At 33.1% G+C, this 25,377-nt stretch overlaps 2 protein-coding genes across 2 annotated transcripts; both read left to right on the forward strand.

The window, feature by feature from the left end:
• The first annotated feature begins 3,861 nt into the window (after window positions 1-3,861).
• Window positions 3,862-12,635, forward strand: LOC142612546 (peroxisomal acyl-coenzyme A oxidase 1-like). The gene is made up of 14 exons (XM_075784628.1): window positions 3,862-4,250; window positions 5,155-5,263; window positions 5,417-5,478; window positions 5,731-5,940; window positions 6,239-6,326; window positions 6,411-6,573; window positions 7,264-7,462; window positions 8,653-8,850; window positions 9,604-9,735; window positions 10,685-10,805; window positions 10,886-10,996; window positions 11,329-11,398; window positions 11,806-11,989; window positions 12,075-12,635. Exons 1-14 carry the CDS (start codon window positions 4,113-4,115, stop codon window positions 12,282-12,284), a joined length of 1,995 nt encoding a protein of 664 aa, XP_075640743.1. The 5' UTR covers window positions 3,862-4,112; the 3' UTR covers window positions 12,285-12,635.
• Window positions 12,636-14,965: 2,330 nt separating this feature from the next.
• LOC142612015 (uncharacterized) lies at window positions 14,966-18,720 on the forward strand. Its single transcript, XM_075784147.1, has 4 exons — window positions 14,966-15,410; window positions 15,509-15,665; window positions 15,878-16,009; window positions 18,588-18,720. The coding sequence occupies exons 1-4, from the start codon at window positions 14,966-14,968 to the stop codon at window positions 18,718-18,720; spliced, it is 867 nt and encodes a 288-aa protein (XP_075640262.1).
• Window positions 18,721-25,377: the final 6,657 nt, after the last annotated feature.

The following is a 25,377-nucleotide window of genomic DNA, read 5'->3' on the forward strand; positions in this document are numbered from 1 at the left end:
AAAAATTTTAAAAAAATGGGTTAGCAATTTAGCATGCTACATGGCACGTATTCCATCGGAATTGACACGCTCTTATTGTAATACTAGGAATTCTTTAAGTTACTTCTCAATATAACATGAGGTACTAGTGAATATGAAAAAGTTACTCAATGTCTAAACTGATTTTAATAAAAATCTACCATCTATAATATATATTCAACCAAAGATTTTGATTCTAAAATTAAAAAAATAAAAATAAAAAGTAAAGATGCCTGATTTTTGGTAGAACTCATAATATTTTGCAACATAAGGTTTTGAGGCCTTGCAGTTTTGCATGTCATTATTCTAATATGCATATTTTAATTGAGTTTATATTTTATTTTATATTTAAACTATCCATTAGAATATTTTCATATTGAGAAATATTATGTCTACAACATTTTCACAATAAATCATAAGTGATAGGTTATTAGAGTTGCTATTGGTGGTCAAAAAAAGTAATTTCAGTGGTAGGTTTAAATTAGAATCGATAACAATTTACTACTTATAATTTGTTATGAAAAAATTGTGGACATAGTATTTCTCTTAACATATCATAGATATACAAATATAATCATGTAAATGCTTATTAATAACTATCATAATTATCATATCTAATAGTTAGAAAAAATAGAGAAATCATATTTTGTTAAACTTTCACATGCATTGCACAAATTAATAACCATGCACGTGAAATTTTAACAAAATATGATTTTCTCTATCTTTTTTTTTTTTCTTTCTAACTATTAAATGTGATAATTATGATAGTTATTAATAAGCAGTTACATGATTATATTTGTATATCTGCCGTTTAAAAAAATGTGACGTGACAATTTTCTAATGGATGATTTAAATATAAAATAAAAATTAAGGCCTCACTTGACACTTGACACTTGATTGACTTCATAATATTTTGTCACATAAGCTTTGATTCCTCATAATTTTACATGTCATTATTCTAATATATGTGTGTGTGTGTGAGGGCCGAGGACCAGGGTACCCTACCCGAGGATACACTTGCCAACTCAAGCAAACAAATGAAACCAAACCCCAATGATCGCACTTACCCAAGGAGGACTAAAAAACCAAATGGCAACCGATACCTCGGAAAGCTTGGAGAAAGGGAGTAGATGACAAACTAAGAGTACAAGACAGGTAGGGATGGAGGAAGGAAGTTTCATAAGGGAGACACCTCTCACCTTCACATTCAATACTCTACACAAACTTAGTTTGCTGCATTAATGAGGAAATGACATTTGAACAGTGACTTCACAGCTCACAGCTCTTTCTATTACATCTAGAAGGATCCTGATGGGACAAGTATCCAAATGATTCCCCTGAGACATACAAATGGAGTGTTGAGATGCAATGAAAGAGTCTATATAAAGCAAGAAACTCCCCTGAAAAGGGGGATGCACATTGAGTACCAAAAAAAAAAAAAAAAAAAGAGAGAAAGGAGGAGAAAACTGTAGCATATTATAGAAGGATCTGTATTAACTTTTAATGAACAACTCCTCCTTGGACTTTCTCAAGGAAGATTTTTATGCTAAATTCATGTCTCTTGCACTTATAATAATCGCAAAAACTCAATCATTTCAAGTCTAGAATTGCATTACATTGTAACTGGCTCATAGAACTCATTCTCTTACAAATATATTGTTTTGGGCTTGTTGTACTAGGTCACATTGCTCTAAGTGGGCCTAGACCATCTTCCTAGTCCCCCCCCCCCCCCACCACACACACACACACACACACACACTATATTTAATTGAGTTTAAATTTTATTTGATATTTAAACCCTCCATTAGAATCCACAATTAAAATATAAGGACTATTAATAACTACAATACTTTTCATATTTCATGTTTTGAGAGAGAGAGAGAGAGAGAGAGAGAGAGAGAGAGAGAGAGAGAGAGAGAGAGAGAGAGAGAGTATTAATAAATAGGTAAACACCATAATATTTTGTCACATAAGCTTTTGAGGCCTCATAATTTTACATGTCATTATTCTAATACACACACTATATTTAATTGAGTTTAAATTTTATTTGATATTTAAACCCTCCATTAGAATCCACAATTAAAATAAAAGGACTATTAATAACTACCATAGTCACCTATTAATAACTACCATAATTTTTAAATTTCATATTTTGACAAAAAAAGAGAGAGACTATTAATAAACACCATACATTTTAAATTTCATATTTAGGCAAATAATAACCACCGCAATTACTTTTTAAATATCATATTTAGGCAATTAATAACCACCACAATTGAGTTTAAAATTTATTTTATATTTAAACCCTCCATTAGAATCTTACCACAATTAAAATTAAAAATAAAACTATTAATAACTACCATAATGACCTATTAATAACTAATATAATTATTTAATTTCATTTTTAGACAATAAATAAAATAGAGAAACAAATAATAGTTTGTTTAACTTTTCCATAAATTGCACAAGTAATTGACTAGTTAAAAAACACATAAGTTAGCATGTGACGTGGTATAACTTACTATCAATTTAGATATGGCTGTCTTATGAAAGCCTATCATAGTTTAACGGTCTAAGTGTCTAACACGAAAAGAAAATTAAAAATAAATGAAAATAATTAGAAAAATTACTCAATGTGATATGAGTTACTAGTACATACATGTTAGATTATCTTCCGTGTAAACTCGTTCAAAAGGAAAAATTATTGCTAAATGTGATGTAGATAGTAGCTACTATAATTCATTGGGTACTTTACTACTTGTTAGCCTTCATTTGGAAGGTGCGTTTTGCGTTTTTCAATTGTGTGTTTTTTTAGTGGATTTTGTGCACTATTCATAGAACCCGTAAATTACTTTTTTTTTTTAACAAAAACAATTTTAAAACTGAGTTCCACGACGTTTTTTTAGTAGGTTCCTTTCAGCTGTGTTTGTGTCAAAATTAGTGGGTTCTGTATATTGTTCACGAGACCCACAAACTACTTTAAAAAAAAAAAACTTTAAAACTAGGTCCCATGGCATTAATTAAATATTTAAAAATTATTTTATTACAGTATTTTCAGTTTTCATCAATAAGCAATATCTAAACAAATGATGAGTCTTAATATCCAAAATGATTTAAAGAGAAAGTGTATTAACAAAAATCTAATTAAAACAAGTCAATAATTTATATTAAAAATATACCCAATTAGGAGGTGCCAATCCCAATGATCGTGATCACCTAACCTAGCTAGGAGGTGCCAATGAACACACGCATATACTGTCCATTGATACGGATATACCAAATAGTTGATACTCCAAAAAAAAAAAAACATTTCAATTCCTGTGAGTCTGAAACAATCGGCTAGGACCGGTAGAATCGATCCAACCCGGGACAGCAGCATACTCTGTCGGTTTTCAAGTCTTAACAACGAAAATTGCGTGAAATAGTAGACGACTATATCCACACCCAAAATCCTCTTTTATTTTTTTTGAGAAAGAAATCTTCATCCTATTTTTGTTTGCTTGCTTCCGACCAAACCATAAAGAAGAAAATTGCCTATTTTGTTTTTTACTTTTTTTTTAATGTCTAAAAGCTATGCCGTCCAACATTTGACTCCAAATCATACAAACCCACGTGCCGTTTCGAAATACTGTAAAATGAAAAACAAAAAAAAGAAGCCAAGTCAAAGCACGCGTTGAATCTTTTTTTTTTTTTTTTTTAATATGAACGCGTTGAATTATATTTAGAGACACAACGTGAAAATAAATAAAATAGAAGGTAAATAAAAAAAGCATGGAAAATCTTTTTTTTGATAGGACATGGAAAATCATATTTGGAAACACAAAGCCAAGTTGCCAATTACGAGGAACACTGATCCTTATCCTGCACTGTACTATCTTTAATATACTCACTCCTATATAAAAAAGGGAGCATGTCAATTTGTTACTTGTTACATAATTTTTAGCTCCACTCAAAAAACATCGATCAAAGGCGCATTCAAAGAAAGAAAGAAATTCGTAGTGAAATTGATTTCTCTCTGTCTCTCTCTTTCTCTGTTGAGATTAGATAATTGGGGTTTCGCATCGGATAGGGCTTTTGTTGAGCGTTTGTAGGAAATGGCGAGAGTTGATCAGCTAGCGAGCGAGAGGAGCAAAGCTCAGTTCGATGTGGATGAGATGAAGATCGTCTGGGCTGGCTCTCGCCACACCTTCGAGATTTCCGATCGAATTTCTCGCCTCGTCGCCAGCGATCCGGTCATTTTTCTTCACTTTACTTTTTTTTTTTTTGAAAAATTATTCGTTTGGCTTTGTTTGGATCCTGAGAAAGTGTAAGAAAGTTGTGCTTATTTTGGTTTTAACGTAATCGTGCTTTTCTTTTCTTTTTTTTTGTCGATTTTTTTGCTTTAACTTTTATTAGAAAAATTGAAGAAAATAAAGAACTGTGAGCTACCGGGAAACCAAATCGCTTGAATTGTTATGGTGATTATGTAATGTATCTAGGTTGTGTGGATCCGATATTTGCTATTGTCAATTTGTGAACTTCTTGTTTGGTTTTTCTTAATTAGATCAGTATTCTTGTGTTTCTAATGCTCCGTTTGGTTGATGAGAAACAGTTGTTCAAAGGAATAAAAAAAAAAGGGTGTAGCCAGCTGCTTTAATTTGTTTTTCCTATAATTTTTCTTCTACCAAACACAGATTGTACCAGAAAGAATCAGGGGGCAGACCTTTTGCTATGCGGGCCAATGTATTCAAACTAAACAGTAATGAGGAATGATTGGTTGCTCAAATAAAAAAAAAATTAAAAAAAAGATTTTATTGAAAGCTTTCAGTATTTTGTGCTGCAAACTAAGTAAGTTGTAGCAACTCCTGTAAAATGCAAACGTGTCAAGTGGCCATTTGGTGAAAAATTCAATCTTGACATGGAAGTTTTCATTTGAATATAAGCCTCGACAGGTGTTTATATGAGGCATTGACACATGCATTTTTACAGGAGTCGCTGCAACTTAGTTTGCAGCAAATCTTTGCTCTTTGTGCATTGGCTCTGTTTACTGGGTGGAATAAAAAATTAATGAAAAAACGCAGAATGTAATGGTAATTTTTTTTTAATAAAAGGAATATTTTCTTGAAAATGTGAATCTGATAATTCTTTTCCTTTTAGGCCTTTCGAAAGGATAACAGGGCTATGCTTGGTAGAAAAGAGTTATTTAAAAATACTCTGAGAAAAGCAGCTCATGCATGGAAACGGATCATTGAGCTTCGTCTCACTGGTATGTCCTCACTCGATTATTGACGCATTATTGTTATTGCCTTCTGTTCCCTATTTTTTTAAAATAAAATTATAATTTATTTACATTTGACAATGAGCGAATACCTTTACAAGTTTCGTTTGTAATTCATATTGGAAAGTGTTATTATTACAGACGAAGAGGCATCCAGGTTAAGGTTTTATGTGGACGAACCTGCTTTTACAGATCTTCACTGGGTATGTTCTATTCGTTGTCTTGATTGTATTATATTTATAGTTTACCATGTTCCAATAGTTAGTTTAATCTATGAGGAACGTTAAATTATATGTGGGAAGATAGTTCACTGACATGGTAAAATTGGTTGTAATTTTTGCTCTTTGAATTTCGTATGTTCCAAATTCAATTCATGTTTGCTTCCAGTATGATCTTATACAAAAATGAGCTTCTTGGTTTGCAATACAAGCTTAATTTATATATTTTCTCTACAGGGCATGTTTATACCAGCTATTAAAGGGCAAGGCACTGACGAGCAGCAACAGAAGTGGTTGCCATTGGCATACAAGATGCAAATTATTGGTTGCTATGCACAAACTGAACTTGGTCATGGTTCCAATGTTCAAGGGCTTGAAACAACTGCAACATTTGATCCCCAAACAGACGAGTTCATTATTCATAGTCCTACATTGACTTCAAGCAAAGTGAGTATAATGTGCAATGAGCAACCTTATCTTTTTAGAATTAATCATATATATCATGAAAATCACGTATTGGAGAACTGCTCCTAGAGTCCCGCCTTAGTTTTTTTGTTTTTCCTGTAACAATATTCTTAAGCATAACCCAATGAAGGCTTTTATTTCTTTATCTATGCATCTGCTATGTGTAGTATAATGCTTTGACAGGGTACTTGAAAAAGAGATATTGTTATGTAATTTTTGTCTCTATGACTGAACTTGTTATACAAAGTTCTTACCATTCAGCCTCTACTTTGGTGAATAGTGGTGGCCTGGTGGATTGGGTAAAGTTTCCACACATGCTGTTGTTTATGCACGACTTATCACTGATGGCAAAGACTACGGTGTGAATGGTAACTTCCAAACCCATTAAAATTTTCTAGTTTGGGAATTTTTTTTTTTCTTCTGTAATAAGTGTGGAATATTCCCACTTTTAGGTTTCATTGTTCAGTTGAGGAGTATGGATGATCACTCACCTCTTCCGGGCATAACCATTGGTGATATTGGAATGAAATTTGGAAATGGAGCATACAACACCATGGACAATGGTGTATTACAATTTGATCATGTTCGCATCCCAAGGGATCAAATGTTGATGAGGTTCGTTTATTTTATATAGCCTCTCTCTATTTGCTGTCTCGCTTTCATTCTCTTTCCTCTCTCCTAGATCTTTGAATTTATTAATTTCAAATGAGACTTGGGTAAATACTGTAATGAGTCCTCATAATGGGTTCCAACTATTTTACTCATGGTTTGGGCAAACCACTTTGAAAATCCATCTTAATTTTAGTGTATAAAATGGATGGCTTCTTTTACAGGCACAAAAGTTACACTGGGAATTTCTATTTCTAGAAAAACCACCAGAATACCAGGACAGGAGCAATCAGTCCCCCCCCCCCCCCAAAAAAAAATTTAAGGGGAGTTCTCAGTAATTTAGTAAACACAAGTATTGCACGTTCACCCTTCTGTAACCATGAAACCTGTTTATCTGGATTTTCTTAATGTAAAAATAACTTAACTTGACAAACCTCTGTAAGGATTTTGTTAATTTTTGGATCAGAGTTTGTTTGGTGTGAGAAAAGAAGATTTAATTCTATTTAGTAGTCTTGGGTGTTGTGGCATGAACATTGTGCTTGGGTAGAGAGGGGGAGGGACTTTGAGAAGATCAGCAATGATTTACCTAACTACCTAAATCCCACTGCCCAATGCAATTAAATTTTATACTTTCAAGAGTACTTGTCAATTTGCATGGATAGGATTGCTGTTCTGAAGCTTGTTCATATCTGCCAGGGTTTCACAGGTTACAAGGGAAGGGAAATTTGTTCAATCCAATGTTCCGCGGCAGCTTGTTTATGGTACCATGGTATATGTGCGACAAACAATTGTATCTGATGCTTCCTGTGCTTTATCACGGGCAGTTTGTATTGCTACTCGGTATAGTGCTGTTCGTAGACAATTTGGTTCGAATAACGATGGTGTTGAGACTCAGGTAGGTTAAACCATTTTTTATTTCAAAATTATGAGTATTCGTACTATATGGGAACATGCTGTTGACAGAAAATGTCCCAAGTTAACTTGCTCTTGATAAAAGGTTATGACACTCTGTTGTGTTCAGTTTAATCTCTCAGATGCAAATATGTGTAATAGATTTGAGTAATTTAGAGCGCCACATACGATATGTTCTTGTCATACGAGTTTTTTTTTAACATATTATATATATATATATATATATATATATATATATATATATAATTGGCAATTTACACACACTCATCATCCAACTCAAGCAGGTCTGGGTAGATAAATCATTGCCCATTGCTGACTGTACAATCCAGTCAGAACTGTCCGCAGATGACAATCAGATGGATGGGTTGGGTTTGGTCGGGTTATGGGTTTGGGCTAGCAGTTATGGGCCACAGGGGTAGCTTTGCATTTTGATTAGAATTTAGTTGTAATATAGTGTAACATAAACTATATTGTTACCCAAAAAAAAACATGATTTAAAGTGAAAAACATTTGTTTAAATTTCCACTAATCGATCACTTTTAATCACACAAAAATTAAATTACTCAATTTCTTTTCGCAATGCACACTAGTCATGTGGCAGTTAAGGTTGGATTTTCAACCAATTTGAAACCACCACCTCAGCATAAAAGGCCACGTAAGTTTAATATTCAATCATGGATTGGGAGGGTGAGAAACTCCTCCACCCAACATCTGACACAAAACCCTATTTTTAAAAAACCTTGGACCTGAGATCTGTCTGACCCATTGTTTGCAACCATCCGTGACCCATGATCAGGCTGGGTCTCTTGGGTCCCTAAGTTACTTCACACACATCTAGTGAGTCTTGAACTCACAATCTCACCCTCCATCCTATTATTATGGAAGGAGGAAGTGCCATTTGAACTAGAGCTCAGCTCATTGGACACATCAGATTAATTCTTTGTTGATCTTGAACATGTACTGGTATCTTGAATTGGCCATATTGAGGCACCCTTTACAACCACTCAGAATGATGCTAGGTTAGCCAGGATATACTTATTTTTATTTATTTAACATTTAAGGTTAGAGTCTTGAAAAATGCTTATTCGATTCCCTGTGGATGAGTTACTATACATTGATTTGCTTCTTTTCTTAAAAAAATGTCTCTTATGCATTTGCCTCTTTTGTTTTTAGGTGATTGATTACAAAACACAACAGAATAGACTCTTTCCTTTGCTGGCTTCTGCTTATGCGTTCAGATTTGTTGGTGAGTGGCTAAAATGGCTTTATACGGATGTGACCCAAAGATTGCAAGCCAATGATTTCTCAACATTACCCGAGGCTCATGCATGTACTGCGGGTTTGAAGTCTTTGACTACTTCTGCAACTGCTGTATGTGATTATTACTAATCTCCAGTACCTTGCTTTTCTTAAATATATCAATCAGCTTTGATTCAGTGTTAGTTACATTTCTCTCAAACACGTTTGCACACACACACACAATTGCCCACAATGATCCCCAGGCTTAGTGAGGTTTGATGAGCAAAGCTGTAAAAGGGAGGTTGTGCTTGAGTTTGAGGTCAATCTTGGTACTTGTTCTTTTAAGCCAAACTATGTCTCACAGATTTGATGATCCAAGTACTACTAACTTGGTAATGAATTTAAACTATTGGTCCTGAGCCAAACACTGAAGACCATGATCTCTAATGCATAAAAATCTACCAAAGTGCTTGATATTGAAAATTGAAAGTCAGATTGTGAATTAAGTGAATGTACAAGGATAAGTATTGTATTTTTCAAGCGCAATTGCAATCAAATCACCTGAAAACCCTTACTTGATTATTATCGCAATGCGTTGTAGCTCAACTGATACCTTCTCAATTGGCACCTCTTGGTGTTTCTGCCTAGGGTTTAAATCCCCCCTCGCCCATTATTGTAACTATCGAATTGCAATGCAGAATGTTCTGTTAGTTCTCATTTGTTTTTATCTAGCTGTCTGCCATTGTTGTAAATTGGATTGGTTTATATGGCACGTCTTTGAATAGGCAATCATTGTGGCATTGCTCTCATGTGCACACGCATGTGTTTTATCAGATGCATATATCACTGACTAGTTGTGATGCTTCTAATTGACTTGGGTTGCAGGATGCAATTGAAGAATGCCGGAAATTATGTGGTGGCCATGGTTACCTTTGTAGCAGTGGGCTACCAGAGTTATTTGCAGTTTACGTCCCTGCCTGTACATATGAAGGAGACAACGTTGTTCTACTTTTACAGGTATGTCAAAAAGAATTGTTATTTCTTTTTTTTTTCTTTTTAATTTACATTTATATATATATATATATATATTGGAAGTCTGCTGTTGGTTTGCATTGGCATTGAAGAAGATTTCTCTTTGAATATTGCAGTATGATGTAGAACTTTCAAAATGTGGCTTAGAATATCATTAGCTGGGATGGTTAATGATGAGTGCCTACTTATTAATAAAGGCTTTTAGATGTAATTTGATGTTTTATAATTGTCTTGTTTAATTTAGTCTTGTAAATGTGTCTTGACCTTTCTTTTTCATATGAGCATAATCTACCCAAGCAGAAGACAAATTTGGTTGGCCTTTCCAAACTCAATTTGTGAGCTTCATTTAGGGATATCAAGTTCTTTAATCTTACTTTGCATTTTGGTTAAGGTTTTGATCTGTCCAACTCAAATATTTCTTTCGTCATGCGTATAATTTCTAAGCTCTTTTCTTCAGAGTATTTCGTCACAAATGTATGTTTTTATTCATTTCTGAAAGAGATTGGGTGCTTCTATCTTGGCTAATGGAATATAGTAATGTTTGTGCATCTCATGGAATTAAGTGGTTCTACTGCATATTTTTGTTATATCTTTGAACTTACAAATCTTTCCAGAAAGGGGATGAAAGGTATAGTAAAAACGAAAGTTTTTGCCACTTGCCATAATGATGTTAGAGTATTGGTTTTAGGATCATTTTCTTATCTATTTTATGTTGCATTTGCGGTGATGACTGCCATCTCTACAGGCTGTATTTATCTCATTTGTATATTGGTGGAGAACCATACTATAAATCTGATGCACAGCATTGACTAGGTAGGTTACTGGATGTCACTTTGGGTTTGTCACTGTCAGACCAACATACGCAATTGCTAGCATTATGCTCGTCAAAGTTCAAACTTTTTTCTGACTTTCTACTAAAAAAATCCTCTTGTAGGTTGCAAGATTTCTTATGAAGACTGTTTCTCAGCTTGGGTCTGGGAAGAAGCCTGTTGGGACAACAGCTTATATGGGGAGAGTGGAACATTTGATGCAATCCAGCTGTGATGCTCGAAAAGGTAATACATTTTTTATGCCGGTGGGTAGAGTATTTATTTTTGCATAGATTGGTAATCTGTATCCTTTTAATGGCCTGCAGCTGAGGATTGGTTAAAGCCCAGTGTAATACTGGAGGCATTTGAAGCTAGGTCTGCTAGAATGTCTGTTGCCTGTGCTCAAAACCTTGCCAAGTTTGCAAATCCAGAAGAGGGTATGCCTAAGTCTGCATTGATTAAAGTATATACTAGATGTATCTCTCTCTCTGATTTGTTATTTGACCACATATATAATTTGTGGCCAACATAATCTTATTGCATGGATGGGTTGAATATCAACAAGTCATTGTATAAAATATATCCTTGGTGGCTTGAACTTCTTGTTTGTGTTTTTATGTCATCTGTCGAAGTTTGGAGCTAAGGTTTCTTAAGACTAAAATTCAAATTCAGAACCAAGACTTCTTCTGACTAAAATTAGAGAGCTTTCTATAGCATAACATATACATAATCTAGATGTGCTTCTACTTACTCTTGTTTTTTACTTCAGGCTTTGCTGAACTCTCTGCTGACTTAACTGAGGCATCTGTTGCTCATTGCCAGTTAATTGTTGTTTCCAAGTAAGTTTCTTCCACATTATCCTGTCAACTGAAAGTTTATTGGACTTGGCTCCTTGTGGTGCCTCTCTTGTCAAACATCCTGTATGATGCAATCTTGGAATCCTCTTGAGACTAGTGATTGAGGTTTAGCCTTAAGCAAACTTGTGACTGTTCACATTGTTAATGTACAACTGCATCACATAATGAAAGGATATGCTCTATCATTTTATTGATGTAGAATGGATGAATATTTTATATTGACCTGCTTTTCCATTGAAATGGCAGCACCACTCTGTACCATGATGTGCCGTCCTTCTCAAGAGACGAAAATAAAATAATTCAGTATTTTTTTGGTTGCTGGTAATAGAAAAAATAGTGTATGCTGAAGTAAAATTCTAATTGTGATTCCTTTCTATCTTCTACTTCAGGTTCATTGAGAAACTGCAGCAAGACATACCTGGAAAGGGGGTGAAAGAACAGTTAGAGATTCTATGCAACATATATGCTTTGTCTCTTCTTCACAGATATCAAGGTGATTTCCTCTCCACTGGCAGCATCACTTCCAAGCAAGCTTCTCTTGCAAATGATCAACTAAGATCTCTGTATTCCCAGGTTTGTCCCAAACAATTCTTTCTCATTATTAGCCTCTTAATGCCATAAAACGACTGATCTAATTACTAAATACATGGATTCTTAGGTTCGTCCGAATGCAGTTGCCCTTGTTGATGCATTTAATTACACTGACCACTACCTTGGTTCGGTTCTTGGACGATACGATGGTAATGTGTATCCAAAACTCTATGAGGAGGCATGGAAGGATCCTTTGAATGACTCAGTTGTGCCTGATGGCTACCATGAATATATCCGGCCACTGTTGAAGCAACAGCTCCGCAATGCAAGGCTTTGAAGAATATGTAACAATTATGCAGATAATTCCTTACAATCCAACATAATAATATTGGGGTTTTATTATTGTTAATAAAGCGATGATCCCTCACGAGAAGGGGTTGCGTTGAAGAATATATGACAATAAACATTTATGGTCTATTTACTGTGGGTTTTTATTATTGTTAATAGGAAGATCCTACACCAAAAGAAAAAATTTCTGAAAAATTTTCTAGGATCGTTTGATAAGACTTCCCTCTCACAACGTGTGGGTTCCACATGTGAGAGATGTCTCATGAATCTCATGAGCAGCCATTTGTATCACATAACATGGTCATAGATTCTATCATATGCTCTCTTTTTTTTTGCTAAATTTCTATCATATGCTCTCTTTTTTTTTGTTGCTAAATTTCTATCATATGCTCTAACAAAAAAAAGATATCATATGCTCTAATTTTGATCCTCCATGGGAAATCTCTCCCATCTTATCTGATATTCGCAACCCGCTTCCCTGTTTCTTGACTATGAATTTCAATTTTTTATTTTGGAGGGTGATGCTAAGGTGGTAGTAGATTCTATCATATGCCCTAATTTTGATCCTCTGTGAGAAATCTCTCCCATCTTATGATATTAACCTGCTTTCCTGTTTCTTGACTATGAATTTCAATTTTTTTATATAGTTCATCAAATTAGATGGCTCATCTTTCGGCCTGATGGGCTTCTTTTTCCTCTACTTGAAAAGCTCATTCCATCTCTTTCATCTCTCACTAGGTCTTTTATAAAATGTAGAAGTCTTTTGTAAGAATGTTGATAAGTCAAGTTGTCTTTGCCCTCTTTGGGGCTTGGACTACCATCCTCACCTCGAACTCAATGCGACCAGGAAATAACACTCACCTTCAAACCTTCAATGGTGGGGAGAAGGTATCTTGCAACAGCTTCAAACGAGTTGATAGATTCTAAGTCAAATTTTGTTAAAAGTTTAGAAATTTCTTAAATGTCAAGTTAGGGTGCGATTGTTTTGGTGTAAAATGTTTTCCGAGTGTAAAATAATTTCAGGTGAAAATATTTTCAGGAAAGGAAAATATTTTCTAGTGTTTGGTTGCATTTTAAAAATTATATTAGAAAATAATTTCAAATGTTTGGTGATATTCTGAAAATGCAAATTTTCTACTAGTTTCTCACATTTTCTCAGCCATTTTCTCACATTCTAAACAAATTTTATAATAGAAAATTGCAATCCATCAACTTTTAAACAAACAAAAATCAAAACAACACAATTCTGGGCAAATCATTCGGTCAAACTGAGAGAGGGAGGTGAGATAGGGAGGAGGAAGAGAGAAGAGATCGGTGGGTCACCGATCTCGCCAGCGTGAGTTCTATGGCGCGATCATGCGCGTCGATCTCGCCTGACGCGAGCTCGACGACGGGGCTTTGGGTTGAGAACGACGATCTAGGCTTCACCGGCGTGATCTGACCGATTCGACGATCTCCCTCTAGCTCTTTCTCTCTCTCTTTTCTGGTGTGGGTCGTTGCTCTCTCTCTCCTTTTTTGTTTTCCAACTGGAAAATTCTATTTGAAGGTAAAATAGAAACGAAAGTGATTTTTAGTCTAGGAAGGGTATTTTATGGTCAATAGGAAATGATTTTCAGTTTGACCAAATTTTCAGTTGCTGCCAAACACACGCAAATGTGTAAAATATTTTCTGAAACTGATTTACCGTTCAACCAAACGCAACCTTAGACCAAAAAAAAAATCGAGTCATATGATCATATCGCAAGAGGGTAAATTTGTAATTACATCTATTTCTATAAAAAAAAAATTATAATTACATCTAAATTAATTCCTTATTAGTTGTTAGTAGAAAAAAGCTTCATGTTACAGCTAATTATATCGTGTGGTAGCTCAAGCCTTTTTAAATATTACCCTATTTTACTAATAAAAATCTGGTATATTCTCTTCCAAATTCTTTTAGGAAGTTCTTGACCTTGTAACTTGTACAACTAATCTTAATAACTTATTCCAATCAACTTCATTAATTATCTTCCATATCAGAGATATAAGCAAGGGTTATTTCTCACCATGCTTACATAAATACGAGTTGCTTTCTAAATCCACGACCTTATGATCAATAGTTTTTGTTTTTATAATATGTAACTTACATTTTTTTTTTTTTTTCTGAGGAGAATCCCCCTTCTTTTTTTCTTTTTCTTTTTTGATTTGTTTTTTTTTTGTTTTTTTGCAATTGAGGATACTCCCAATTTACTGATTTAGGGTAGACAAAAATGATAGTTCTTTGAATTTAAGTACATGATTAAATATTCAAACATTTCAAGTACCTATTCCCAACTTTGCCGCCAAATGCACTTCTTTCCCAAAGAGTCATAAATATTGCCATATCAAAGCCCTCACTTGCACGAGTCTCTTTACTAATTATCCAACTATTCCCAAAAAACGCTACTATGCTCCCAATCTTTAGGCTTTAGCTATTCATTTTTTTATGAATTCAGCTTACTTCCAGTATTTTTTTAGCTGGAATCTCCTTTTGTTTTAACGAGAGATTGTCACGTCACCCATTAACTAAATAAAATGTAGAGATTAAAACTCACTACCACTTGTCATTGTATATTTAAAACAAAAGGACATATTCAGTTAAAAAAGTACTGGAGATAAGCTAAACTCTTTTTTTATCACCATAGTTTAAACATGGCCAGGGTTGGAAGCCTTGTGGACATTTTGCTCTTCTACACAATTGAGAGACTCCTCTTCAATAGAATGGTATGTTCAATGGGCAAAAATCCTCAAATGGGCAAAAATCCTCAAATGGTCAAAAAAGCCTTGGCTCTATGGCTTATGCTAGAGGAAATTGGTTACCATGACTTAATCCGAATGATCCATTCCTTTGACAACAACACAATCGAAGCCCTTTTCGACGAAGGATTGCAATGCCTAGAATGCATACAACCTAATGCAATTGAACTGAGTGAATCAGAGCACACCCAAGTTTTTGTAGGTCTACTTGACGAGCCCATGAACCGAAGGTTCTTTTATTATAACCGAGAGTTCATGCACAAGAGCTATATGCATGTTATGGAGACTGTTTGTGACAAAATATTTGGTGAGACTTTAGCTATTGAGGTAGATGAGTCGGGTATGTGACCAGTTATTAGACCTATTGGAGAGGGAACTAGTTCACATAGTGCAGCCCTAGAATTTTTAGGACTCACAATGAGCCTGGTGAGGTATTAGCTCATGCTAGTGACGAAGTGCCAAAGCAATCAAATTTAAATCCTGATGCAAGTGAATTTTATCCTGGACAGACCCCAGAGGAAACTAGGTCTATGTTCCTGACATTCTCAAGTGGTTATCCTCTTAGCCAAGAAGAGATTGTCGACTTCTTTACCTTGTATACATGCTCATTATTCTCTAAATATCACTTTATTTATTTTACTTCTTATTATCTATGGGATTCCTCTGTCTATATATATGCTAATTATTGTTGCACACAGCTTGTTACATTGTCGTACTCAGCCTGTAAAATCATAACACAATTTTAATTGTGTTTTATACACGGTGTGTAACTATATGTTAATTATCTTTGTGATGTTATGTTTATAGGAACTGGGAGCCAGTGGTGAAAGAGGTTGTGATTGAAAGGACTCGTCCAGGACAAGATCCAGTATATGGGCGTATTATTTTCACCACTTCCTTGGTGATACCAATGGTTTTAAATGGGCAAGTGAAAGCCAAGTTCTTAGTGAATAGCAAACATTTGCGGGCTCGAATTTACGTACCCCGTCACCGAGGAAGTGAAAAAAATAGAATTTGAGAAAATAGAATAATTATAATGATTCTGTGTTTAGAAGTTCCGTTTTAATCATACCCGTAAATAGTTTCAGTGCTATATTCCAAAGATGCTATCACTGATTGGTTATAATGGTTGGAATACAATGTGCATATTGAACTTTGAATGAATTTATTTCACTATTTTGTGTTGGTTCGAATTTTCTTCCCCTGATTGATACTGTCTATTACTAATTTTTTGATAGGTATATAACGAGGAGGGGTTCAAACCATATATACGAGGCACCACAAGAATATGAAGTATCAATTGAACCTCAAATTCTCAATCTTGTATATATTGGAATTTTAATTCCCAACATGATTAAAATATATTTCAAGTTGAAATTTGAGACAATGAAACCAAATGAATTTATATAAACATGGCATGAAGTAAATCCAATTATAGTAATCATGTATGGTTCTCTTCTTTTATTGTTTATTTGGATAAGGTTAAAAATTTTATTGAACTATTTATGAATAGCTTGGTTTCATTTCAATAAAAAATTTGCTTATGTTTGTTTAGAAAACAAGTTAAACTCAAGCTTAGATTTAAACTAAACTATTAAATAAGCTGAACTCAAGTATAATAATATATTCATAATTAACAAGTTTGCAAGTGGGGGCCTATATTTATGTATAAATTGAGATTAGGCTATATAAATTATTATATATAATTTATTAATAATCTAAATAGTTCATTGATATATATTTTTTAACAATACAAAAATTGATAAATCTAATTTGGCATAAGCTCATAAAAAAAACATTCTACTTAATTAACTCAAATGATGTAATTTAAATATAATTTAGTTATAAATTATTAATATAGATTTGTGAAGGGGCAGCAAATTTTAGTTGTAATTTTTATTATATATAGAGAAAAAATAAGTTAATTAAGTAACTCATAAACAAGAATCTTGTAATTTAATTGATACATCTAGTACTTGTAATAGAGAAGTCAAGAGTTCAAATCTCTCATTCCTCGTTTTAACTTTTGAATTTATCAAAAAAGAAAAAAAAGAATTAAGTTTAAATATGTAACCTAATTTGATGATGAGTTTGAGTTCAGCTCATGTTTAAATAAAACTAAATAATCTAACCTTAAATTTTTAATACTCGGTTGGACTCGTTGCTAGCCCTATTTGGATTTTAGATAGAGGTATTTAGAAAGATGCTTGGATTTCATATTTCCCATTTAAATAACTTTAATTAAAGTATGAAGGGGCAATTTTTTTTCCCCTCCATAAAATTTATGGACAGAATGGATTTGAGATTTATTAATATATGGATTTGAAATTATTAGATTCAATTTTTTTTTCCAAATAAAGTAAGCAAACTACCTTTTCCTATCAATGGGGGGAGTAGGGTAGTTCATAATTTCCCCAATTGTCTTTGAAATCAACAAATTTCTCCTTTTATAATTGAAAAATGAGAAAAATACTTCACTTTTTTTTTCCAATTAAAACCAATGGAATTATAATGATAAAAAACATAATTAAGAAAACAACAATGCAATCCTCAACTTTTTTTTTTCTTTATTGTGGTGTACAACTAATAACTTATTAATAAGATTTCGTTGAATTTAACTAAAAAAACATAACAAATTAGGAATATTTGCTTATTTCTCAAACTTAAAAGAAAATTGGTTAGTTTCAAAATAAGAGAAGGACTTGTGAACTATCCCAAAACATGAAAAGGAAAAATCCAATAAAGTATCATAAGTTAGTGTAAAGTTCCAAATCATATATCTTCTTAAATCCATAAAAAATATATATATAAAAAAAAATCATTTGTAATAAACTCCATCATTTTAAATACTTCTGTGCAAAGTTTCAAACGCAACTTTATTGCTTTTTTGTGTTTTGTTTCGTTCCCTTTGTACTTTAAGTTACTAGTAGTACTGTAGTAGTCATATCAAAAAAAGTTAAAAAGTATTACTGTAATGTAGTAGTACTCATATTTTGGCCTCTTTCAATAATTCAATCTTGAGGTCTAATCCTCAGTAGTGAGAATGTGAGATTATTCAGCCAAAAAAAAGAATGTGAGATTGTAGTTTTTTTTTTGGCGGTTAGATAGTTATGCAATTACATTATTTTCCTTTTAAATATTAAAAGCTAGGCCTAGGCCCATCGTTCTTATATGGATTAGGCCCAATAATCTATTGATTGAAACGTCAGACTAGAGTGGGCTTTCAATTAAACAGAGTATTCATCATTTGTTTTTACTCAAGCCCAAACTTTGTTCATTCAATAATTAGAAGAATGTGAATTTGAACTGTAGATGTCTCATTTAAAAACATTAGAAAATACCAACCAATTGAGCTAACAAGATTCATACTATTGCGTTTGGGTTCTGGTAGCCAATTTTTCATTTGTTTGAGTAAATAATGAACCGAGACGTGAAAAAACATATAAAGAAAATAAGGCCTTGTCTTTCTCTATCATCTTCAAGCTTTTCGTTCTTTTGATTTTTCTCACATTAAAAGGGTAGGCAATAGGCCAGCCCATCTTCTAGCTCATCATGCTAAGTTTGTAGTTGATTTCGAGGCATGGGTTGAAGAAACCCCGGCTTTCTACAAGCCTGCTTTAGCCTCTGATGTAGCTGCTTGCAGCACTTAAGTCTTATTAATATTATGCAGTAATATTCCCAATCAAAACAAAAAAAAAAAAACAAGGCCGTGTGGCCTTTTGAACACCACAAAAGCAGTTTTGTGGAATCATTTATGAATTATGACCTACCATACCACAGTTTTTGAATATCTTTTTTGGCTTTGCTATTAGGAAGATGGTCCAGTACTTATGACAAATCAAACTTTTTTCTTAGCATGGTACCCTGAGACACAAAGATACAGTTGTATGAGTTTGTTTGTCCATTTATATATTTTCACATTTTGGTTGATGCCAAGATACAATTTTAGTTTAGTTCCAAGAATATTCTCCTGGCTTCCATGAATGCTTTTGGTGCCCAAACCTTTTTTGGAATTGAAATAGACTACTTCTCCAAAGTAGATAACTGCTCTTAATTGTATATTGTATAATACACAACCATTTTTACAACAAATTTCACACTTGCTAAATTAGCAGATTATTATTAATTATCATATGAGCTTACCACTAACATTATTTTATTATTCATCATTAAACTTTATACAAATGTGAAATTTGTTGTCAACTCTAGTGTGCCTCTAGACTCATCAGTAGATATTATTTGCAAATTATTAAAGTGAATGCCGCTGACTGAGCAACAGGAGCGCTTGAAGAAACTTAAGGCAAAACATGGAAAAAAAAAAAGTGAATGCCGCTGAAATATTGTTCTCTCACTTTCTTTCCATGTCATGAAAGTGAAACATAATTTCCTCGTTTACCACATTCATGGAGGTTATGTCTCATGAATACCACTTCTCCTTCTTTTTTTTTCGAGGGGGAATTTTCTTCCTTACTTTCATTATATTGAGTATATATAAAAGTTTTAATGTTTTTTTTTTGTTAGACTTAATTTTTAGTAACTATTCAAGCTTGTTGAAGAACAATTAGTTTATATTTAATAAATTTATCGCATCCATCTTAGTGATCCTTTTTATTTGTCATTTGAAACGGAATATTTCATTACCAATCTATTGCAGCATATTTATAACATAAAACACAAAATCAATTTTTCTAATTTTTCATCACATATGATTTTATAAATCAATTCATGACCAAAACACTATATGTCTATATATATCCGAAAGTAAACACCGCTAATCATCAATATAAAAATAAAGATCCAAACCATAGAATAAGAGACAAATATAAAAGATAAGAAAGAATTAGTAGGGGGAAATTAAAAAAAAAAAAAAAAAGTGTTAGGTGATCATGTAGGCCAAAATTCAAATAACATTTAAACAAACGGCCAAATAATCTACAATATGAGTGTACTGGTTAAGTGTACCAGTTTAGGGATCGAAATGAAATATATTGACCATTTAAAGGCTGAAACAGAACAGAATTGACAACATCAATATTTAGTCCATATTCTTTTATTTAGAAAGAATAATTGCTATAACAAGAATTAAAAAAAAAAAAAATTGATAGTTATAAAAATGGGGGAGAGAAGATTTGATCTATGGACGTTTCCATTGAGAATACAAAAGTGCTAAATTGAGTTACAAACCTCTTGATATGGGGGAAAAATGAAATGATTTATTAACGATTGTATGCATTCAAAGTCCAAACAAACTTTAAAATATAGAAATAGAGCAAGATTGTTTATTAAATTTCAGGAAGTGCAAAGTTTAGATTTCTCAATTGTACAAAAAGTAAATAACTAAAAAAAAATCAAATAATAGAAAGAATGATGTAAGAGGAGATTATAAAAATGTTAGTCATCCACTGGTAAATTAACTTGATAGAGGTTTAGGATTACCCCCTTTATGCTATTATCAACTCCAATTTTTGTTCTGTGGGAGGTGAAATCCCTCCCCAGCCCTTATTTAGCTAGCTATGTGAAATTGGCAATGTGAAAGTGAGCGTGTGTGTGCACACACGCATGCACACATGCGTGCTTGAGTGTGTTTCATATATACTCTTTTATACATTGGGGAATAAAATTTTGAAAATTGAAATCACCATGAATCAGCAGGATTTTGAAATTTGATTGGTTACCTATACATAATTGATTTTATTTAATCCTAATGGAATTGATAAAATCAGGTTTTGAACCAAAAGCCAAATTTGGGAATTTAATTATACATGGAGATTGGAGGAGGTTGGTACCCCATGACATTTATCTAACAGTTACCTTCTTTTGATTTAATCTCATGTAGCTTGTCATGCATAAAGGGTGATATATGAAGGTTGATGCCGTTGGTCTTGTTGGAAGCAAATATTAACATATTTTAAACTCCTAATTTCATCTTTTTATTAGGGTTTTCTAGTGGATTAGTGATGGAATAAACGGGAAATTCTAACATTGCCCACCAAAATTGAGATTTGGTTTTTGTTTGACCATGTTCTAGATATAGGTATCCTAAAGGAAGAGACCCCAATTAGGATAATGCAATCCATCATATGAAGGCTTGGGTCTTTAATTTGTTTTTAAGGTATTTTTCATGGCACTAACTGATATATTATCCTACTTATTCCCTATTCTCTCTCTCTCTCTTTTTTTTACTTGTTTTATTAATCATGACATGCCTAGAACCACTTACATGTATCCGTAGCATAAACTGAGCTTACTACTCTGAGAATGCGAGAAGAAAAAGAAGAGGGAAAAAAAAGTCAAAATGAAATTTTGATTTGTTAAAAAATGAGACCCCAACTTACACATTTTTGGTTTTGGACCAACCCTCACGAATCCAAAAAAAAAAAACCCTATCTATATCCATATTTTCCCTTCAAGTTCTGGCAGGTTAACAGATTCGAGTCCAATTTTGTCATGCTTACATTAATCTTACTTATCAATGAAAGGAAACAAAGTAATATTATGAACACATAAAAATGTATAACTTTATGTCACAACTCGCCATGCGACGAGTTGTAATTAGTGGATATGGGATGGTGGGCTATATGGAAACACACTCTCACTGCTCACAATTGATCACGTAGCGAATTATGGTACAAAATTATGCATTTTTATGTATTGCTAGCAGTACTCAAGCAAAATCATAAATGGATCTGTTCAGCTATGATGCAAGTACCTGCCCAATAGGTCAGGGAACCGCATGGATAACATCACAGCATTTCTTTGCTTCCCCTTTATTTTCCTCTAACGTACCCCAAAGTCCCAAATAAGTGTGGTTGTGTGAATGTTAATAGTCATAAATAGTTGTATTTTGTGTAGACGAGCCCACATGACAAGGCCTCGACACCTATGTCACAACCCACATGAACACGCATCATATGTAGCTCTATAGATTATAGATTTTGGTCACATTCATTGAATTTTGATGTGTCAATTTTCTTCCGTAAAGCCCTTTTTGAAGGGTCCTTACCTTAAACACTAAAAGGTTAAAAGATGCAGTGAACATATTTGTTAGGAACATATTCTTTATATGGCACAGTAACATTAGAAAATACTCTCTCTTTTTTCTTTTTTTTGGCAAGGGTAACATTAGAAATTACATGAATCTTAATTATTCATGCATGTTGATTCTACATTTGACACATGGGACTTACATGGCTTAAACCCCGTATATATTGAGTATCAGATCTTTGCATTACAAAAAGTCAATAATTAACATCATAAGTAATGTGCTGAAAATATATTTTTGCAGCCGTCTAAATAGTGGGTAAATATAATAGGGTAAGAGAATGTACTAAACCAACATTTTATCGGGAGACAAATCTTGAACCAAAAATTTTGATCATATATTCAAGAATTAAAAAAAAAATTTAGTTAAATTAATATATTAAAAATAAAACTAACAACTATCATGTTTATTTTTTATTTTTTATTTTTTTTATACAAGATAGAAATTCTATTATAACATAATCTAAGTGTATATGTGTATGAAGCTCCCTTCTAGAAACTTAAACCTCGGTCCTTATCTCCCACAACCCACAAACACTTATACTTGTAGAGTAACCACCACACCAAGGGTGCGTGGTGGTATGTTTATCAAATTATAAACAAAAGGAAAATCTAAAATAATAATTATTTTTAATACATTTCAACTATATTATTTATAATCATCAAAATGAAACTTAACATTTTTTTTAAAATTCTGAAACCTTTTATGATTGATTCTGTATTAATTTAGTAACATTTCCCTTTCAAATGTACAAAATTAAAAGATATATTAGAAAATCATTTGATTGTGAAATCCTGTTTTGATTAACATTCATGGCTGAAAATGTTCATTCCATGGTTCTAGTAGAAACTAGAAGAGTAAATACAATCACAAACACTCTCTAAAAAGTTCATATGCTATTGATTGCTTAGTCGTCCTTAATAGCCACTAGCACAATTTAATTAAATTTTACAATTTATGCTCGGGATGGTGAAGCAATATATAGTAGTTTTCATTATCTTTGAAGTTTTGCAGATAATCTATGAAGTCTTTTAGTAGCGGTCCCAAGTTAAAAAAGAAAAAAAGACAAAAGATGGAGAGAGATAGAGAGAAGCACAAAATAATTCTTTAGGTGGAGCCAAACAACATGACTAGCAAAAACACTCAAATTTTCAAAACTCTGAACTTTCATTAATTTTGTTCCAAACAACCAACAATCAAAGTATCATTTCAAATACATATGGTCTAAGTGTGGTTATGTGTCTATAGTTCATACTACCTCTCCAAGGTCATAGCACCCAAAATATCCTCCTAGAGAAAACCCAAATTTTCTTCTTCTTTCTTATTTATGCCTTACAACCAAAGATCTCACACTCATACCAAACTTTTTCTCAAGCCCAAAACCCTAATATATCCGATGGTGCTCTCATACTAACACAATAAAAAGCTCTAAAAAATTCTCCTTAATTTATGCATTCTGCAAAACTCAAAACTCATTCTCTTTTTTTGCCCTATTTTTCAAGAGAAAATCCTTTTTTTTTTCTCTCTTGGTTTCATGCTCAACTCTATAACAAGTGGGAATATTTAATTCCTAAAGTTATGAGACTAATTGAATAAATTAAATTATAAAATATATTCTTAAATGAACAAAAATGTTAGAAATTTCATGCTTTTGAACTGAGAGAAGTCCATACTGTTTTTAGACATTCTCCCCCTCCCCCCCCCCCCCCCAAAAAAAAGAACCAGAGCTTATGTGCTTTGGATCATGTCAACTTCTAGAACAAAGTGAGTTTGGACAAAGTCAACAAACATGAGATTCCTTTTTATGTGTTCACTCTACAAATGAGACCATTGGGCCGGAGTTGCTAATTCTTTTACAGTACTATATGTATATAGAGTTTCAATTCTTATCATGTGTGCACAAGAAATGCAACGTTACTTCTTTAAAAACAAATGAACTTTTGTTCCACACTAAATAAACCCAAATTAGTAACCAAGTCAATTTTCCTTTCACAAAAATAAAATCCAAATAATTAACCAAGCTAAAATAGTAATTTGAGGCAATTTCCAATCAATAATTTCTCATCTTCATTTCTTCCATTCCTTTCAATTAAGTTACCAAAGGGTGACCCCTTTTTTTTGTAGAAAAAAAATGGCTAGAGGGGGGCGATTAGTGTAGCTTCCCTACTTGGGCATGACCATAGTAGCACCTTACCCACTCTTGGGCGAGATCTCATAGTTCCGGTCTGTGAGAAACTTATTTATTATTCTTTCAATTAAGTTACCAAAGGGTGACCCCTTTTTTTGTAGAAAAAAAATGGCTAAATGGGGGCGATTAGTGTAACTTCCCTACTTGGGCGTGACCATAGTAGCACCTTACCCACTCTTGGGGGAGACCTCATAGTTCCGGTCTGTGAGAAACTCATTTATTATTCTTTAAACCATTTGAGATGAAGATGAGATATAAGAAGTACCAACACGCAAATAGTTGTTGAGACTCGAACCCTAGTTCAAAGACTTGTTAGTCTGGTATCTTACCAACCAGGCCATCCAAATGTTGGTAGGTGACCCTTAAGGTTTATATAAATGTAACAAATAAATGCATGTCCTCTCACACCATAACTTTCCTTAACAAAATATTTATACTCATATTTACAAACATAAAGGAAGAGTGGTATTTGTATATAGTTTGGGTGGGAATCTTTTTTTTTTTTTTTTTTTTAAGGATATCCCATTAGAAAAGTTGGACACATAATTTTCTATTGTATTTATACAAATTTCAAGAGGTAATGACATTTGTTCAAAGTTTGGGAGGGAGTATTATTTTGTAAAACTTCCAAGGGGGGGGGGGGGGTAGGTATAATTTCTCTTCTTCTTTTTTTCTTTTTTTTTTATCTAGAAAAAGAATAAAAAATGAGTATTAGAATAACTACTCCGATAAGAGGGAGGGTTCGGTTATATACATCACATATTATAAGTATATACTACACACGATGGCCCCATTAATGTAAATTTCATGACTTGAAAAATAAAGAAACATTATTTTTGGGTGGAGAATGAGCGATATGATTGGCCCACCTTACCTCAACCATTTTACTCCAGAATAATACCCTATTTGTGACCAAATGTGCACATGAGAGATATATTGGAAAACCACCTTAATCATGTTTCATAGAAGTCTCTTTAATGGCTAATGGAACACGAAGAGAGGCCAAGAAACAAAGACTGTAAAAGATAATGACAAACGATGCAGTGTTCAATAATCAACATGGAGCTTGCCAAAAAA

This window comes from Castanea sativa, chromosome 10 (assembly GCF_040712315.1).
Source record: "Castanea sativa cultivar Marrone di Chiusa Pesio chromosome 10, ASM4071231v1".
NCBI lineage: Eukaryota > Viridiplantae > Streptophyta > Magnoliopsida > Fagales > Fagaceae > Castanea > Castanea sativa.

Bases quoted from the DNA above. Each gene is read 5' to 3' on its own strand.
- LOC142612015 (XM_075784147.1), top strand. From the start codon at position 14,966: ATGGCCAGGGTTGGAAGCCTTGTGGACATTTTGCTCTTCTACACAATT. The intron at 15,411-15,508 runs GTATGTGACCAG...GTGAGGTATTAG, and splicing joins TATTGAGGTAGATGAGTCGG to CTCATGCTAGTGACGAAGTG. The intron at 16,010-18,587 runs GTTCTTAGTGAA...TCACATTAAAAG, and splicing joins AATGGGCAAGTGAAAGCCAA to GGTAGGCAATAGGCCAGCCC.
- LOC142612546 (XM_075784628.1), top strand. From the start codon at position 4,113: ATGGCGAGAGTTGATCAGCTAGCGAGCGAGAGGAGCAAAGCTCAGTTC. The intron at 7,463-8,652 runs GTAGGTTAAACC...TTTTGTTTTTAG, and splicing joins ACGATGGTGTTGAGACTCAG to GTGATTGATTACAAAACACA. The intron at 8,851-9,603 runs GTATGTGATTAT...CTTGGGTTGCAG, and splicing joins TGACTACTTCTGCAACTGCT to GATGCAATTGAAGAATGCCG.